General features: G+C 42.3%; 1 protein-coding gene across 3 annotated transcripts in view; it reads right to left on the reverse strand.

The window, feature by feature from the left end:
* Positions 1–1,360: 1,360 nt before the first annotated feature.
* LOC130361626 (glutathione hydrolase-like YwrD proenzyme) overlaps positions 1,361–17,346 on the reverse strand; it is a 115,806-nt gene continuing 99,820 nt past the window's right edge. For all 3 annotated transcript variants that reach the window (XM_056564859.1, XM_056564858.1, XM_056564857.1), the window contains exons 11-12: positions 5,514–5,598; positions 1,361–2,766 (exon numbers count right to left, since the gene is read on the reverse strand). In XM_056564859.1, coding sequence (XP_056420834.1) covers positions 2,507–2,766; positions 5,514–5,598 — 345 coding nt within the window. In that variant the 3' untranslated portion in view covers positions 1,361–2,506. The remainder of the gene's footprint in view (positions 2,767–5,513; positions 5,599–17,346) is intronic.

Raw genomic sequence — 17,346 nt, forward strand, 5'->3', positions numbered from 1 at the left:
CCTTGGTGCGTTAAGATATCAAGAGCGGATCTGTACACCCCATGTGCTTAATAGGGGCATGTATTCATTTGGGGAAAAAGGGGGGCACGTACTATATTGAGGCACAGAAGGGGGGCTTTACTTTATGGTGGCAAAGAGAGGGAAGCCTGTACTATATAGTGTCAAGGGGGGGAGGGGCTGTATTATGTAAAGGCACAGAGAGAGGAACATTTGTTAATAAATGTATTATAGTATCACAGTATGACTTTAAAGAGGTTATCCCTGTTGAGTGCTCTGCCCCCACCTAAGACTTACTCATCTTGACAGTGATGGCCTGCTCAGCTAATCGCTGGCCACAGCTGTGTCCCATCTCAATTGATGAATGGCTCAGTTGGTTGCCACTGCCAAGATAAGTATGTTTTGGATGGAGGGGACCAGTGCACTCTCAGGAAGAGCAAGGCCCTGTTTTGGAGATCATAAGGGTTAGACCAGTGGTTAGACCCCCCCACTTATCCGCTATCCTGTGAATAGAGGACACGTTTTTAATAACTGGAGCACCCCTTTAAAGGTGATTTTTTTTCTATGTATGTGCTTGGGGAGGGTGTTAGTTAAAAAAAAAATTACATCAGGATCACAGGACTCCTGCATTAGGTTTGGTGATGTCACTTGGCTGTTCATCTAATTGTGACATTACAAATGTGATGGAATCATTATACAGTGAAAACCGCAGGTCTGTGATTCTGAGTGCAGTGCGGGAGCGAGTAGAAAAGGGAGATTTTTTATTTTTTTTTACTTTTTAATAACCCTTTTCCTGAGTGTATTATAAAAGGATAATTTTAAAGTGTTACAACCACTTCAGCCTGAACCCGGCCCGAGGAAGTAGCTGTAGCTACTGGACAATTGCCCCTACCCCAGGCAATGTCATACAGACATGAAGACCGCATATGAAGTTCACAGGGCTAGTGTCACTAGACCCTGGTGCTGGCCCTGGGATAATGGATATGTCATTAAGCGGCCTTCATATCTGTACGGTATCAACTTGAGAAGGGACTTCTGCACAGCTACATGTACCTCCTACACTGTATGTACATGCACTAAAGAACAGGGAAGTAAGCAGCGCTCAAATAAATGGAAGCCAAAGGTGAAGCAGCTTTAGCCTCTGCCTTCCACTCATTGATGGGCACTTCAGAGTGGGGGGCTTTTTCCTGGTATTCTGGTGGGCCAGTCCAGCCAGGTTGCTGTTCAAAGTAATTTCACATCCTGTCTGCAATAGTTTTGATATATGTCATAATTTTAAAAATGTTATCTTTGTAGTATGTAAAAAAAATTTGGGCTCATGTAAATAAAATAAAAATGTAAACAACACACCACAATAGGATTTCTCACATTTATTGAATATTTTTGAAAATATTAACAAACTCTCTTTGAAGTCTTTTTTAAATGTTTAGTTATCAAGTAAATTATAGTACACTGGGGGATTAAAAAAAGAACAAAATTATAATGGTACAAAATTATAATCTTGGTATTCATCATAACTGGGAGAACATGGCACAAATCTATTAACATAAAAAAGGCACAACATCTATTCTAGTTGTATCTATACCCCACAGATATTCAAAGTCATTTCCACTGGTTACACGGCAGATGTCTAGGCATTAGTCCAGTTCTGTCAGACGCAGCCAGCACATCTTCGAATATAGACTGTAGTTTTTCAGTAATGCATTGTCCTAGGTCATTCAGATTCTGTGGATGGGGAACATACACTAAATCCTTGATGTAGCGCCACAGAAAGATGTTGCAGGTTGTTAGATCTGGCGATCGTGGAAGCCAGTGCAACATTGGTGAATAGTTTTTTCTGGGCGATCAACACAACTTTCTGGTTGGTTTATTCAGGTAAATATGAACATCCAAACAGAAATTTGGAAGTGGATAGATCATTCTCAATCTGTCCTTAAGCTATTCCTTTAAGATGTCCAAGTTGGAGTGGCCATAGCCAGTATCCTCCACTTTTCACCTACACATTGTACAGACTTTATTTACTTGGGACTTGGGTGAGTCGTTCATGTGCTCGATAAGGGCACATGGTATTTCTTAGCTCCAAATTCTGATGTTGCGGCGATTCACCTTCCCACTGAGGTAATAGGAAGCCTCATCGCTGAACACTAGCCTGTCAGTAATTTTGTTTTCTTCCGAATGGCCCTGCAAGTCAATGCAAAAGTTTTGAGTGTTTCAGTTTTTATTCTAAATTCATCTCCTGAAAAATATGTAATCCATATGGCTTACAATGCAGATGTTTTCTTGCTCTGATCTCACCATCTTAGGTCACACTAAGTAAGCCTATTTTAATTGCAGCTCTTGAAAATGAAATCTGTGATATACTCGATTGCTATGGTCAACTGAACCAGTTTTGTTTTGACTTTCAGCCACTGCCCATTTACCTCTGATATTACTAAAGGCCTTTACTTTTGCACCATCCCTTTTGAATCATCCAGTATACTTAAAGCAAAGAGTAGAGTATTGGTTGTACCTAGCAGCAGTCATTTACCCTGCAATAACCCATAGCACAGCCATCCCCTCTGGGATCAGACCCAGCCCACCACACATGGTTGCTTTCAGAGAAGATTTCATTCAATCTCCACCAATCCCCTTTAGTAATAATTTGTCCACGTCCAAAACGTTTTCTCTCATAGCCACTAATAGGCCAGTGCACAAGGTGACCTCTTGATTTTAAGTCTTCAACAATTTTGCCTGGAAAGCCGTCCTCAAGATACAGGTGCCATTTCTGATCTAAATATGAGCAAAAAAAGTCAAATATACATATAGGTATTTACATTTGTTGAATTGTATTTATAAGTTTAACTGTCTTTCTAGTTGTGCGTGAATTCCAAGACTGCCTTGTTGTGCCAATTGGTTTTACTGTCAACTAAATTAAATTTCTAATTATACAAAATGATTAAAGGCATTTGGTCATCAGACAGATCTTAAAATTAGAATATGTGTAAGTTGCCTAGAAGCTAGCCATACATTTGAGTGTTCAGGTGGCTGCTATTTATCCCCACCCAACCATATACATTCATGCTTGGCCTGACACAAGATTGTTTCAATAGGAAGAGGATAATAAGGCACTTCCAGACACCCTTGGCTTTTCTCCGTTGGGAATAATGTATCAGGCACTATGAAATCCAAAATGCTTCCTCCCTCTGTCCCCTGCCATCTGGAGGGTGATTAGTTAGGAGTTCCCCATACACATGAGATAGTTTTACTTCTCAAGTGTATAACCTGCTTCAAACTGTTCCAAAGTAAAAAAAAAATGACCCAATGGGGTGTTAATGTTTACCTGACTCTTAGGCAGAAATCCTACATTTTTTCTCAGTGTTGTTTTGGTTTTTGCAACAGTTTTTAAACCAAACTGAGAAATGTATGCAAAAGAGATGTAAAAGTCTCTTTTTATATTGGCGACTAAATGGGTCACCATCGCAATAATAAAATTCAAACGTTTGCCTGAGCAGACAGACATAAAACACAACATGCAGCCTGTCTATGGCTGATTCTATGGCATCGTGGGTCCACGCGTCTGAGCTGCCAGATCCGGGAAGGCCACTGATCCGAAGGACGGGGACTTTACCGTCCATCTTCCCCCTATTGTTGTCACATCTTTGATACGTCATTCGGGCAACCATCACATAAAAAGGGAAGCGCTAATGTACTTACGATGATGGACCGATTTTAGATCTAGGAGTGCATTGATTTCTAATTAGGAGTCCTGGTCTTAAAGTAAACTTGTCTCTGGGGTCATCCAAACCCCATTATTAGAATCTCACTGGATGGACTAATAATCTTTGGTGTACTAGAGTGCATCAATCTCTAAATGTGCATTCAGACCATGAATTAAACTGGTTCTTGGAGGTCATTTAAATCGTATCAATACAGCCCTGTCTAAACAATGCTGGGACTACCTCACTACTCTTGATGTGCCATTGTGTGGCTAATACAGAGTTATATCCACCTTAATTTGGCCGTATTCTGGATTGGGCCAGCTTCATAATTATAACAAAAGGGATTCATCATTCCACATATATTATATATATTGAATGAACTCAGCTCAGACGTCCGACTGTTATCACAATCAGTTTTGACTTACTCAACTGTGCTTTATATTTATCTCTATAATTTTTTGATTTTACTTCACCACGGTACATCATCGGCAATCCCTGATGAACCCTAGGGAGAAACGCGTTGGAAAGGGAGCACGAGATGCCATATTAAATCTATTTCATTCATGTTGTATCTCTAATGGAATATTGATACCATCCTAACCCTGTCCACACTTATTTAGTGAGGGCAAGGGTTTAGACTAGGTAGGGTTTTCTAAGGAGTAGGGGCTCACCTGTATCCTTTACCCCTTCCCTACCTGATCCGTGATCTGTGCTTTTTATCGGATCAAGAGACACAATGCTGTACTGTCAGTGAAATCTATTTGTCTTTATGTGTTTATGTTCTAATAAAGATTCATTTTTTATCATTTAGGCCTAATTAATGATTTCGATAGTGTTAGTTGTTGATTAATTATCATTTAAGGGCATTTATATCATATATGCACAAGGTACATGGTTTTCCTCGACTAGTGATTTACGTGATTCTAGAAGGACTTTAGGAATTTAGCGTATTATTACTGAGGCCAATGTCTATGCAGTAAGCTCATTTGCTCCCTCTTATATCAACTGTTGATAACCAGAGCAAAAATGCTGTGGTTACGCTACAGTCTAGTGTGCACACTGCTGTCGGCCAAAGCACAAAATAGTATAAACATTACTATTGGTAAATGGAACTGCTATTGGAAAATGGATCGCCTAGTGTAAATGTTTCTATGGGTCAGTGCACTGTCTAATATGAACACTGCTCTTGGTTAGTGGACAGTCTTGTATTAAAGGAGTACTCCAATGGAAAACTATTTTTTTCAAATCAACTGGTGCCAGAAAAATAAACAGATTTGTAAATTACTTCTATTAAAAAATCTTAATCCTTCCAGTACTTATCAGATGTTGAGCAGTTTTTTTCAGTCTGACCACAGTGCTCTCTGCTGACACCTCTGTCCATGTCAGGAACTGTCCAGAGCAGGATAGGTTTGCTATGGGGATTTGTTCCTGCTCTGGACAGTTCCGGACATGGACAGAGGTGTCAGTAGAGAGCACTGTGGTCAGACAGAAAAGAACAACTCAACTTCCTCTGCAGTATACAGCAATTGATAAGTACTGGAAGGATTAAGATATTTTAAAATAACTCATTTACAAATAGTTATAACTTTCTGGAGCTAGTTGAAACAAAACTATATACGTAATTCCTGTCTTTTCAAACAAAAAATATGGTTGGTTTTAATGGTTATGAGAATGGTTTTGAACTCTCAGGGACCTTCTGTCTGGGTTAGATGACTGATTGACAGCCCATATAAGCTTCACTAGCACATGGGTTAGTGACAAACTCCCTTTAGTAGCAAATCACAGTGCATTATTCCAAAAGCAATATGAGCACTTTACCTTTCTCAACATATTCGACATAGAATCGAGGGGCATCCACTGCTTGTTGGGGATTCATTCCAAATTCTACCATGTTTAAAAGAACCTTTAACAATGCAAAGTGCTGAGTTAGTTGTGGTCAATAATTTTGTGTATACAAAAATGGTCTTGGACAATTCATCCTGTAGCAATTCTGATCTACTGCCAGTTTTCAGGCACAATCAGCAGATTGTAGAAAATGTAGGAAAGTGAATGCACATGTCATTAACATTTGCTGGTAGTCTGTATATGTGCAGATCCTAAAGCTCAGCTGGTCCATCCAGGATTTGTAAATATGATAAAGTCTTGTGTAGGCTGAGTGTGTACAAGTCATTGGTTGTACTGTATATATGGCTGTCCCTACCATGAACAGGGTTTTCCCACAATCAACATTTATCCAAAAAAGTCAGTGGGCCCTATTTCTGGGACCCCCACTATTAAGACCCAACAATTACTTGACTACTACTATATGAAACAATTGATAGAATAAACATATTTACTTCAAAAAGTATATATATATATATATATTTTTTTTTTATATTGTAGATTAGAATATTTAGAAGTTAGCAACAAAATACACAAAATCTACTTAGTTTCTCAATCCAATGGACTTGCTAATAATTCTAAAATAGTTACTTAGTTTTTGCAACCAACGCATATCTTTTAAGCTTATCTTTCATGATTTTTCTCATTATGATCTATATTTGTGTTGCAAGGAACTATTAAGCATTATACAAACACAACCATCTCACTGTCACACCGAGGTGCGGTTGCATTATTTATAGGTGTGTCCTGTAAGCATCATTTTGGAAATGAATCATGGAACTACCCCCTAAGCTCAAGGTAACATTTTAACAGTATGGAGCACGGAATGCAGGCATTTACTCAAGTACGTATATACTATTGGTAGTATCGCATTTGTAAACTCCGGTAATAAATACAGAGTCAGGTATACTGACAAAAAGCAAAGAAAGTGACGTCAACTTTGCCAGTGGTAAATGTTTCCCAAAGTAATAAAAAATATATATATTATACATTCTACTAAGGCTTCTTTCACACTACTGCTGAGCATCGTCAGTGGGAGTTCTGTTGTTCAATGACAGTTTAGCGGGAGAAAAATTACTGCATGTCCGGGATTTTTCTCTGCTAATCTCCTCCAAAATAACGGACACCCGATGGACCCCATAGCAAAGTCAATGGGATCCATTGGGACCCGTTAGTGGCTGCTGTGCTTTAACTTGTTCAGGGTCTTTAAGCACAAAAAAAAAAAAAGAGCCTAACGGATCCTTAACGGGACGGAGCATTGCGGCAGTGTGAACCAAGCCTTAGTTTACTTTTTATAGAAGGACCCCTGCATAGGGGAGAATTGTCTACTATACTTTCTTACACAGTAAAAAAATAAAAAAAAGGTATGCCTATGCATACCAGTTTAGAGGAGGCCAGCAGGACAGACCCGGTGAAACCTATGGATACATTTGGCATATGGGTTAGGGGATTTCCCAGTGCATACATTTGGCTGATCCTGGGTGGCTCGAAGGTTTCTGATTGCAAGGATTCATATGTTATTCAGAGCTGATAATTCTACTAGTATTATGTGTGTAATGATTTTCTATTCAAATGATACCAATGCTTAAAGGGGTACATTTTTTTTTTTAAATCACCTGGTGCCAGAAAGTTAAACAGATTTGTAAATTACTTCTATTAAAAAATCTTAATCCTTCCTGTACTTATTAGCTGCTGAATACTACAGTGGAAATTCTTTTCCTTTTGAAACACAGAGCTGTCTGCTGACATCATGAGCGAGTGCTCTCTGCTGACATCTCTGTCCATTTTAGGAACTGTCCAGAGCAGCATATGTTTGCTATGGGGATTTTCTTCTAAACTGCACAGTTCCTAAAATGGACAGAGATGTCAGCAGAGAGCACTGTGCTCGTGATTCAGCAAACAGCTCTGTGTTTCAAATGGAAAAAAAATTCCACTGTAGTATTCAGCAGCTAATAATTACAGGAAGGATTATGATTTTTTAATAGAAGTAATTTACAAATCTGTTTAACTTTCTGGCACCAGTTGATTTAAAAAAATAAATAAAAGTTTTTCACCGGAGTACCCCTTTAACCCCTTAAGGATCCAGCCATTTTACACCTCAGGACCCGGCCATTTTTTGCAATTCTGACCACTGTCACTTTAAACATTAATAACCCTGGAATGCTTTTAGTTATCATTCTGATTCCGAGATTGATTTTCGTGACATATTCTACTTTAACATAGTGGTAAAATTTTGTGGTATCTTGCATCCTTTCTTGGTGAAAAATCTCAAAATTTTATGAAAAATTTGAAAATTTTGCATTTTTCTAACTTTGAAGCTCTCTGCTTGTAAGGAAAATGGATATTCTAAATAATTTTCTTTTTATTCACATATACAATATGTCTATTTTATGTTTGCATCATAAAATTTACGTGTTTTTACTTTTGGAAGACACCAGAGGGCTTCAAAGTTCAGCAGCAATTTTCCAATTTTTCACAAAATTTCCAAACTCACAATTTTTCATGGACCAGTTCAGGTTTGAAGTGGATTTGAAGGGTATTCATATTAGAAATACCCCACAAATGACCCCATTATAAAAACTGCACCCCCAAAGTATTCAAAATGACATTCAGTCCGCGTTTTAACCCTTTAGGTGTTTCACAGGAATAACAGCAAAGTGAAGGAGAAAATTCACAATCTTCATTTTTTACACTCGCATGTTCTTGTAGACCCAATTTTTGAATTTTTACAAGGGGAAAAAGGAGAAAATGTATACTTATATTTGTAGCCCAATTTCTCTCGAGTAAGCACATACCTCATATGTCTATGTAAAGTGTTCGGCGGGCGCAGTAGAGGGCTCAGAAGCGAAGGAGCGACAAGGGGATTTTTTTTTAAATGGTTTTTGGGGGGCATGTTGCATTTAGGAAGCCCCTATGGTGCCAGAACAGCAAAAATCCCCCACATGGCATACCATTTTGGAAACTAGACCCCTTGAGGTACGTAACAAGGAATAAAGTGAGCCTTAATACCCCACAGGAGTTTCACGACTTTTGCATATGTAAAAAAATAAAAATAAAATTTCCCTAAAATGTGTGTTTCCCCCCAAATTTCACATTTTTGCAAGGGTTAATAGCAGAAAATACCCCCCATACATTGTAACCCCATCTCTTCTGAGCATGAAGGTACCCCATAAGTTGACCTGAGGTGTACTATGGGTGAACTACAATGCTCAGAAGAGAAGGAGTCATATTTGGCTTTTTGAGAGCAAATTTTGCTCGGGGGCATGTCGCATTTAGGAAGCCCCTATGGTGCCAGGACAGCAAAAAAAAAACACATGCCATACCATTTTGGAAACTAGACCCCTTGTGGAACGTAACAAGAAATAAAGTGAGCCTTAATACCCCACAGGGGTTTCACGACTTTTGCATACGTTAAAAAAAAAACAAAAAAAATCATTAAAAGGTGTGTTTCCCCCCCAAATTTCACATTTTTGCAAGGGTTAATAGCAGAAAATACCCCCCAAAATTTGTAACCACATCTCTTCTGAGTATGGAGGTACCCCATAAGTTGACCTGAAGTGCACTACGGGGGAACTACAATGCTCAGAAGAGAAGGAGTCCTATTTGGCTTTTTGAGAGCAAATTTTGCTCGGGGGGCATGTCGCATTTAGGAAGCCCATATGGTGCCAGGACAGCAAAATAACCCCCACATGGCATACCATTTTGGAAACTAGACCCCTTGAGGAACGTAACAAGGGGTACAGTGAGCATTTACCCCCCACTGGTGTCTGTCATATCTTTGGATCAGTGTGCTGTACAACATTTTTTATTTGCACAGCCCACTCTTCCAAACATCTGTCAGACACCAGTGGGGTGTAAATTCTCACTGCACCCCTCATTACATTCCGTGAGGGGTGTAGTTTCCGAAATGGGGTCACATGTGGGTTTTTTTTTTGCGTTTGTCAAAACCGCTGTAACAATCAGCCCCCCCTGTGCAAATCACCTCAAATGTACATGGCGCACTCTCCCTTCTGGGCCTTGTTGTGCGCCCCAGAGCACTTTGCGCTCACATATGGGGTATCTCCGTACTCGGGAGAAATTGCGTTACAAATTTTGGGGGGCTTTTTTGCCCTTTACCTCTTGTCAAAATGAAAAGTATAGGGCAACACCAGCATGTTAGTGTAAAAAGTTTATTTTTTTACACTAACATGCTGGTGTAGACCCCAACTTCACCTTTTCATAAGGGGTGAAAGGAGAAAACGACCCTCAAGATTTGTTAGTCAATTTCTCCCGAGTACGGTGATACCCCATATGTGACCCTAAACTGTTGCCTTGAAATACGACAGGGCTCCAAAGTGAGAGTGCCATGTGCATTTGAGGCCTGAATTAGGGATTTGCATAGGGGCGGACATAGGGGTATTCTACGCCAGTGATTCCCAAACAGGGTGCCTCCAGCTGTTGCAAAACTCCCAGCATGCCTGGACAGTCAACGGCTGTCCAGCAATACTGGGAGTTGTTGTTTTGCAACAGCTGGAGGCTCCATTTTGGAAAGAGTGGCGTACCAGGCGTTTTTCATTTTTATTGGGGAGGGAGGGGGGCTGTGTAGGGGTATGTGTATATGTAGTGTTTTTTACTTTTTATTTTATTTTGTGTTAGTGTAGTGTAGTGTTTTTAGGGTACAGTCACACGGGCGGGGGATTACAGCGAGTTTGAGCTGCCGCGCAAAATTTGCTGCATTGCAAACTTGCAGCCCGATACTCACTGTAAGCCCCTGCCCATGTGAATGTACCCTGTACATTCACAAGGGGGGGGGGAACCTCCAGCTGTTGCAAAACTACTACTCCCAGCATGCCTGAGAATGTTTGGGAGTTGTGGTTTTGCAACAGCTGGAGGCACACGGGTTGGGAAACACTGAGTTAGGAAACAATGTTTCCCGACCTGTGTGCCTCCAGCTGTTGCAAAACCACAACTCCCAAACATTCTCAGGCATGCTGGGAGTAGTAGTTCGGCAACATCTTTAGAGCCAGATGTTGCCGAACTACAACTCCCAGCATGCTTGGAGTTGTAGTTTTGCAACATCTGGAGGACTACAGTTTGCAGACCACTAATACAGTGGCTCCCAATCTGTGCCCTTCCAGATGTTGCAAAACTAGAACTCCCAGTATGCCAAAACTGTCCAGGCATGCTGGGAGTTGTAGTTCTGCAACATCTGAAGGGCCAGATGTTACAGCACTACAACTCCCAGCATGCCTGGACAGTAAGGGCATGCTGAGGATGTGTAGTTTTGCAACATCTGGAAGGGCACAGTGGTCCAAAAACTGTGGACCTCCAGATGTTGCAAAACTGCAACTCCCAGCATGCCCAGACGCCAAGGGCTGTCTGGGCATGCTGGGAGTTGTAGTTTACAGGGTCCTATTACAGCAATGCATGTCGCTTTACGGCGACGTGCATTGCTGTAAAGGGCCCGACCGCGGCTGAAGATCTACTCACCTGTCGCCGCCGCCATCTTCCTCGCAGGGATCCGGGTCTTCAGGGACGAGGTAAGTACCGGGGCCGGTCCCCAGCACTCCCCCGTCCCCCGCCGCGTCCTCCGGTCTTCCTCCCGTCCTCTCCGTACTTCAAGGGGCCGGGCAGGACGGGAGGAAGTAACCGCCCCCCCTCCTGCGATTGGTCGGTTAACTAACCGACAGATCGCAGGGAATAGGAGGAGGTGGCAGGTTTGCCACCTCGCTCCTATACGTTAGCATGGTCCTGGCTGTCTGTGACAGCCGGGATCATGCGAAATTACCGGGCGGTCGGGTCCCAGAGACCCGATCAGCCCGGTATCGCTGCAGATCGCAAGGGCGATTTCCCTTGCGATTTGCGGCGATCGCCGACATGGGGGGCCTACATGGCCCCCCTCGACGTTTGCCCTGGATGCCTGCTGAAGGATTTCAGCAGGCATCCAGTTCCGATCTCTGCCCGGCAAGCGGCAGAGACCGGAAAACGCCAGGACGTACGGGGACGTCCTTTGTCCTTAAAGCCCAGGGTGCGTGGACGTCCCCGTACGTCCTGGGTCCTTAAGAGGTTAATGTGTACCCTTCATTGGAGGTAATTTATCAGGATAAGCTGTGATGTAAGTGTAAATGGCGATTAGTGATGAGTGGCAGGGGCCATAATCGAATTCGCAATATTTCGTGAATATATGGAAGAATATTCATCCTATGTTCGTGAAATTCACATATTTGCTATGTTCGTTCTTTTTTTTTTTTTTACATGCGAAAGTTCGTAATAAAATTCTCACCTTAACCCCTTAAGGACCCAGCCAATTTTCAGTGTAGGACCCGGCCATTTTTTGCATATCTGACCACTGTCACTTTAAGCATTAATAACTCTGGGATGCTTTTACCTTTCATTCTGATTCAGAGACTGTTTTTTCGTGACATATTCTACTTTATGTTAGTGGTAAATTTTTGTCGATATTTGCATCATTTCAAAAATTCACAAATTTTATGAAAAAATTGAAAATTTAGCATTTTTCTAACTTTGAAGCTCTCTGCTTGTAAGGAAAATAGACATAACGAATAAATTATATATTGATTCACATATACAATGGGGGAGATTTATCAAAGGATTTAGACTGGTTTTTCTTGTCTAAATTTGTCGTACAGAAAGTCGCAGTCTAAATATGTGCGGCTTTTCTGCGACTTTTGCTCTAAAGGATTTTTAGAACATGATGCATGCTAGTCTATTTTAGACTGAAATGCATTGAAAAATGCATTGGTGCTGAATTTATCAAAAGCGACTTTTCAGCGACAAGTCGCATAGGCTGAAAATGTCAGACCATGTTGGAGCAGGTTTAAATATAGACTAAAGCATAGATCATGCAGTCTGTGCACAGAATTTATCAAGAGCTGTGCGCCATTTGATAAATTAGGCGCACAATAGACCAGCCAAACACTCTGTAGTTTGGTCTATATTGATGCGGGACATAGACAACTTTGATAAATATCCCCCAATATGTCTACTTTATGTTGGCATCATAAAGTTGACATGTTTTTACTTTTGGAAGACATCAGAGGGCTTCAAAGTTCAGCAGCAATTTTCCAATTTTTCACAAAATTTTCAAACTCTGAATTTTTCAGGGACCAGTTCAGTTTTAAAGTGGATTTGAAGGGCCTTCATATTAAAAATAACCAAAAAATGACCCCATTATAAAAACTGTACCCCTCAAAGTATTCAAAATGACATTCAGTAAGTGTGTTAACCATTTAGGTGTTTCACAGGAATAGCAGCAAAGTGAAGGAGAAAATTCAAAATCTTCATTTTTTACACTCTTGTAGACCTATTTTTGGAATTTCTGCAAGGGGTAATTTGCAAGGGGTAATAGGAGAAAAAGTCCCCCAAAATTTGTAACCCAATTTCTCTTGAGTAAGGAAATACCTCATACGTGTATGTCTAGTGTTCGGCGGGCGCAGTAGAGGGCTCAGAAGGGAAGGAGCAACAATGGGATTTTGGAGAGTGAATTTTGCTGAAATGGTTTTTGGGGGGCATGTCCCATTTAGGAAGCCCCTATGGTGCCAGAACAGCAGAGAATCCCCACATGGCATACTATTTTGGAAACTACACCCCTCAAGGCACGTAAAAAGGGGTCCAGTGAGCCATAACACCCCACAGGCGTTTGACGACTTTTCGTTAAATTCGGATGTGTAAATGAAAAAAAATATTTTTTCACTAAAGTGCAGTTTTTTTCCCCAAATTTACCATTTTTACAAAAAGTTATGGCAGAAAATGCCCCCCAACATTTGTAACCCCATCTCTTCGGAGTATGGAAATACCCCATGTTAGGACGTAAAATGCTCTGCAGGCGAACTACAATGCTCAGAAGAGAAGGAGTCACATTTGGCTTTTGAAAGCAAATTTTGCTGAAATGGTTTTTGGGGGGCATGTCATATTTAGGAATCCCCTATGGTTCCAGCACAGCAAAAAAAAATTAAAATAAAAAAAACACATGGCATACTATTTTGAAAACTACATCCCTCAAGGAACGTAACAAGGGGTACAGTGAGCCTTAACACCTCACAGGTGTTTCACGACTTTTTGTTGAAGTTGGATGTGTAAATGACATTTTTTTTTTCATTTTTCACTAAAATGTTGGTTTTCCCCCAAATTTAATATTTTTACAAGGGGTAATATGAGAAAATGACCTCCAGAATTTGTAACCCCATTTCTTCTGAGTATGGAAATACCCCATGTGTGAACGTCAAGTGCTCTGCTGGCGAACTACAATGTTCAGAAGAGAAGGAGCGCCATTGAGCTTTTGGAGAATGAATTTGTTTGGAATGGAAGTCAGGGGCCATGTGTGTTTACAAAGCCCCCATGGTGCCAGAACAGTGGACCCCCCCCCCCCCACACATGTGACCCCATTTTGCAAACTACACCCCTCACAGAATTTAATAAGGGGTATAATGAGTATTTACACCCCACTAGCATTTGACAGATCTTTGGAACAGTGGGCTGTGCAAATGAAAATTAAAATTTTTCATTTTCACGGACCACTGTTCCAAAAATCTCTCAGACACCTGTGGGACGTAAATGCTCACTGCACCCCTTATTACATAGCGTGAGGGGTATAGTTTCCAAAATGGGGTCACATGTGGGGGGGACCATTGTTCTGGCACCATGGGGACTTTGTAAACACACGTGGCCTTCAATTCCGGACAAATTTTCTCATCAAAAGCCCAATGGCGCTCCTTCTCTTCTGAGCATTGTAGTGCACCCGCAGAGCACTTTACATCCACATATGGGGTATGTTCTTACTCAGAAGAAATGGGGTCACAAATGTTGGAGGGGCTTTTTTCCTATTTCCCCTTGTCAAAATGAAAAATTTAGGGTAACACCAACATTTTAGTGAAAAATTTTTTTTTTCATTTTACCATCCAACTTTAACGAAAATTTGTCAAACATCTGTGGGGTGTTAAGGCTCACTATACCCCTTGTTACATTCCGTGAGGGGTGTAGTTTCCAAAATGGGGTCACATGTGGGTATTTATTTTTTTGCGTTTCTGTCAGAACCGCTGTAAAACCAGCCACCCCTGTGCAAATCACGAATTTAGGCCTCAAATGTACATAGTGCGCTCACACTCCTGAGCCTTGTTGTGCATCCGCAGAGCACTTTACGCCCACATATAGGGTATTTCCGTACTCAGGAGAAATTGTGTTACAAATTTTGGGGGTCTTTTTTTCCTTTTACCGCTTGTGAAAATAAAAAGTATGGGGCAACACCAGCATGTTAGTGTAATTATTATTTTTTTATTTACACTAACAGGCTGCTGAAGACCCCAACTTTACCTTTTAATAAGGGGTAAAGGGAGAAAAGGCCCCCCAAAGTTTGTAGTGCAATTTCTCCCGAGTACGGAAATACCCCATATGTGGCCCTAAACTGTTTCCTTGAAATACGACAGGGCTCTAAAATAGAGAGCGCCATGTGCATTTCAGGACTAAGTTAGGGATTGCATAGGGGTGGACATAGGGGTATTCTATGCCAGTGATTCCCAAACAGGGTGCCTCCAGCTGTTGCTAAACTCCTAGCATGCCTAGACAGTCAGTGGCTGTCTGGAAATGCTGGGAATTGTTATTTTGCAAGTGCTGGAGGCTTTGTTTTGGAAACACTGCCATACGATACGTTTTTCATTTTTATTGGGGGGGGGACAGTGTAAGGGGGGTGTATATGTAGTGTTTTACTCTTTATTTTGTGGTAGTGTAATGTAGTGTTTTTAGGGTACATTCGCACTGGCGGGTTACGGAGAGTTTCCCGCTATGAGTTTGCGCTGTGGAGAAAAATTTGCCACAGCTCAAACTTGAAGCAGAAAACTCACTGTAAACCCGCCCGTGTGAGTATACCCTGTACATTCACATGGGGGAGGGGGCGAACCTCCAGCTGTTTCAAAACTACAACTCCCAGCATGTACTGACAGACCTTGCATGCTGGGAGTTGTACTTTTGCAACAGCTGAAGGCACACTGGTTGGAAAACCTTCAGTTAGGTTCTGTTACCTAACTCAGTATTTTCCAACCAGTGTGCCTCCAGCTGTTGCAAAACTACAACTCCCAGCATGTACTGATCGCTGAAGGGCATGCTGGGAGATGTAGTTATGCAACAGTAGAGGTATGCAATTATAACTCTCAGCATGTCGAGACAGCTGGTTGCAGTTTGGGCATGCTGGGATTTGCAGTTTTGCAAGATCTAGAGGGTTACAGTTTAGAGACCACTGCACAGTGATCTCCAAACTGTAGCCCTCCAGCTGTTGCAAATCTGCAAATCCCAGCATGCCCAAACAGCAAACAGCTGTCTGGGCATGCTGGGAGTTGTAGTTTTGCAATATCTGGAGGGCTACAGTTTAGAGACCATTGTATAGTGGTCTCAAACTGTAGCCCTCCAGATGTTGCTAGGCAACTCTCCGGCTTCCATAGGATACAGGGAGCTGCATCGCCGTCCTCTGCTGCCGCCGGTCAGCGCCGCTGATCGTCGCCTCCGCTGCCGCCGATGGGTAAGTGGACTCCGTCCGGTGCCACTCCTCCTCGATTTCCCCGTTCTGCCCAGCCTACAGTGAGTGGGCAGAACAGGGAAACCGAAAGTTAACCCCCGATCTGCTATTGGTCGTCGCTTCAAGGCGACCAATAGCAGGGATAGGAGGGGTGGCACCCCTACCACCTCACTCCTATCCCTTCAGGGGTATCGTGGGTGTCTTGGACAACCCCAATCCCTCTTATTTTCTGGGTCACCATAGACCTGTATGACCCGGAATTGCACAAATCGCCGGTGTGAATTCACCGGTGATTTGCGATGACTGCCGACATGGGGGGGTCTGATGACCCCCCTGGGCATTTGCGCGGGGTGCATGCTGATCGATATCAGCAGTCACCCCGGTCCAGTCCCCGCCCGATACGTCGCGGGGACCGAAATTCCCACGGACGTACATGTACGTCATGGGTCCTTAACTACCAGGGTCCCATGATGTACCGGTACGACATGGGTCCTTAACAGGTTAAAGAAGGAAGTGATCAGTGTCCAGTCTGGAAGTGCCGATATTCGCATAAATTTGCATAAAAATTAGCATGAAAAAATTAATATTAGTCATTACAAATACAGTGGTCCCTCAACATACGATGGTAATTCGTTCCAAACGACCCATCGTTTGTCGAATCCATCGTATGTTGAGGGATCCGTGCAATGTAAAGTATAGGAAGTTATACTCACCTGTCCCCGCCGCTCCGGACCAGGTCCTCACCTTTCCCGATGCTGTTCCAGGGGCTCCCGATGCTGTCCTGCTGCTCCGGTGTGTTCTTCGTGATCCTCCGGTGTCTTGCGCATCTTCTGCAGGGTCCGGGCCTCGCTTTCCGGTGACGTTATTACGCTGCTGCGCCGGCGCGGCGTGCGTAGTGACGTAATAACGACGCCGAAAAGCAAGGCCCGGACCCTGGAGAAGATGCGCAAGACACCGGAGGATCGCGTAGTGGACCCGAAGCATCGGGAATAGGTAAGTGAACCTGCTGGGGCACATTACACTGCTATCTGACAGTAGCTTAAGCATTTTGCGCTGTCGGATAGCAGTTAATGCGATGGCCCCGACATATAAAAGCATCGTATGTCGATGCTGACATCGACATGCGATGGCCTCTGAGAGGCCATCGTATGTCGATTTTATCATATGTCGGGGCCATCGTAGGTCGGGGGGTTACTGTATATATCACTATATTCTACATTTTCTTGAAATCTTGAAATACCAATATTCGTGGTAAAAATTTGCATT

This window comes from Hyla sarda, chromosome 3, assembly GCF_029499605.1.
Source record: "Hyla sarda isolate aHylSar1 chromosome 3, aHylSar1.hap1, whole genome shotgun sequence".
Classification (NCBI taxonomy): domain Eukaryota; kingdom Metazoa; phylum Chordata; class Amphibia; order Anura; family Hylidae; genus Hyla; species Hyla sarda.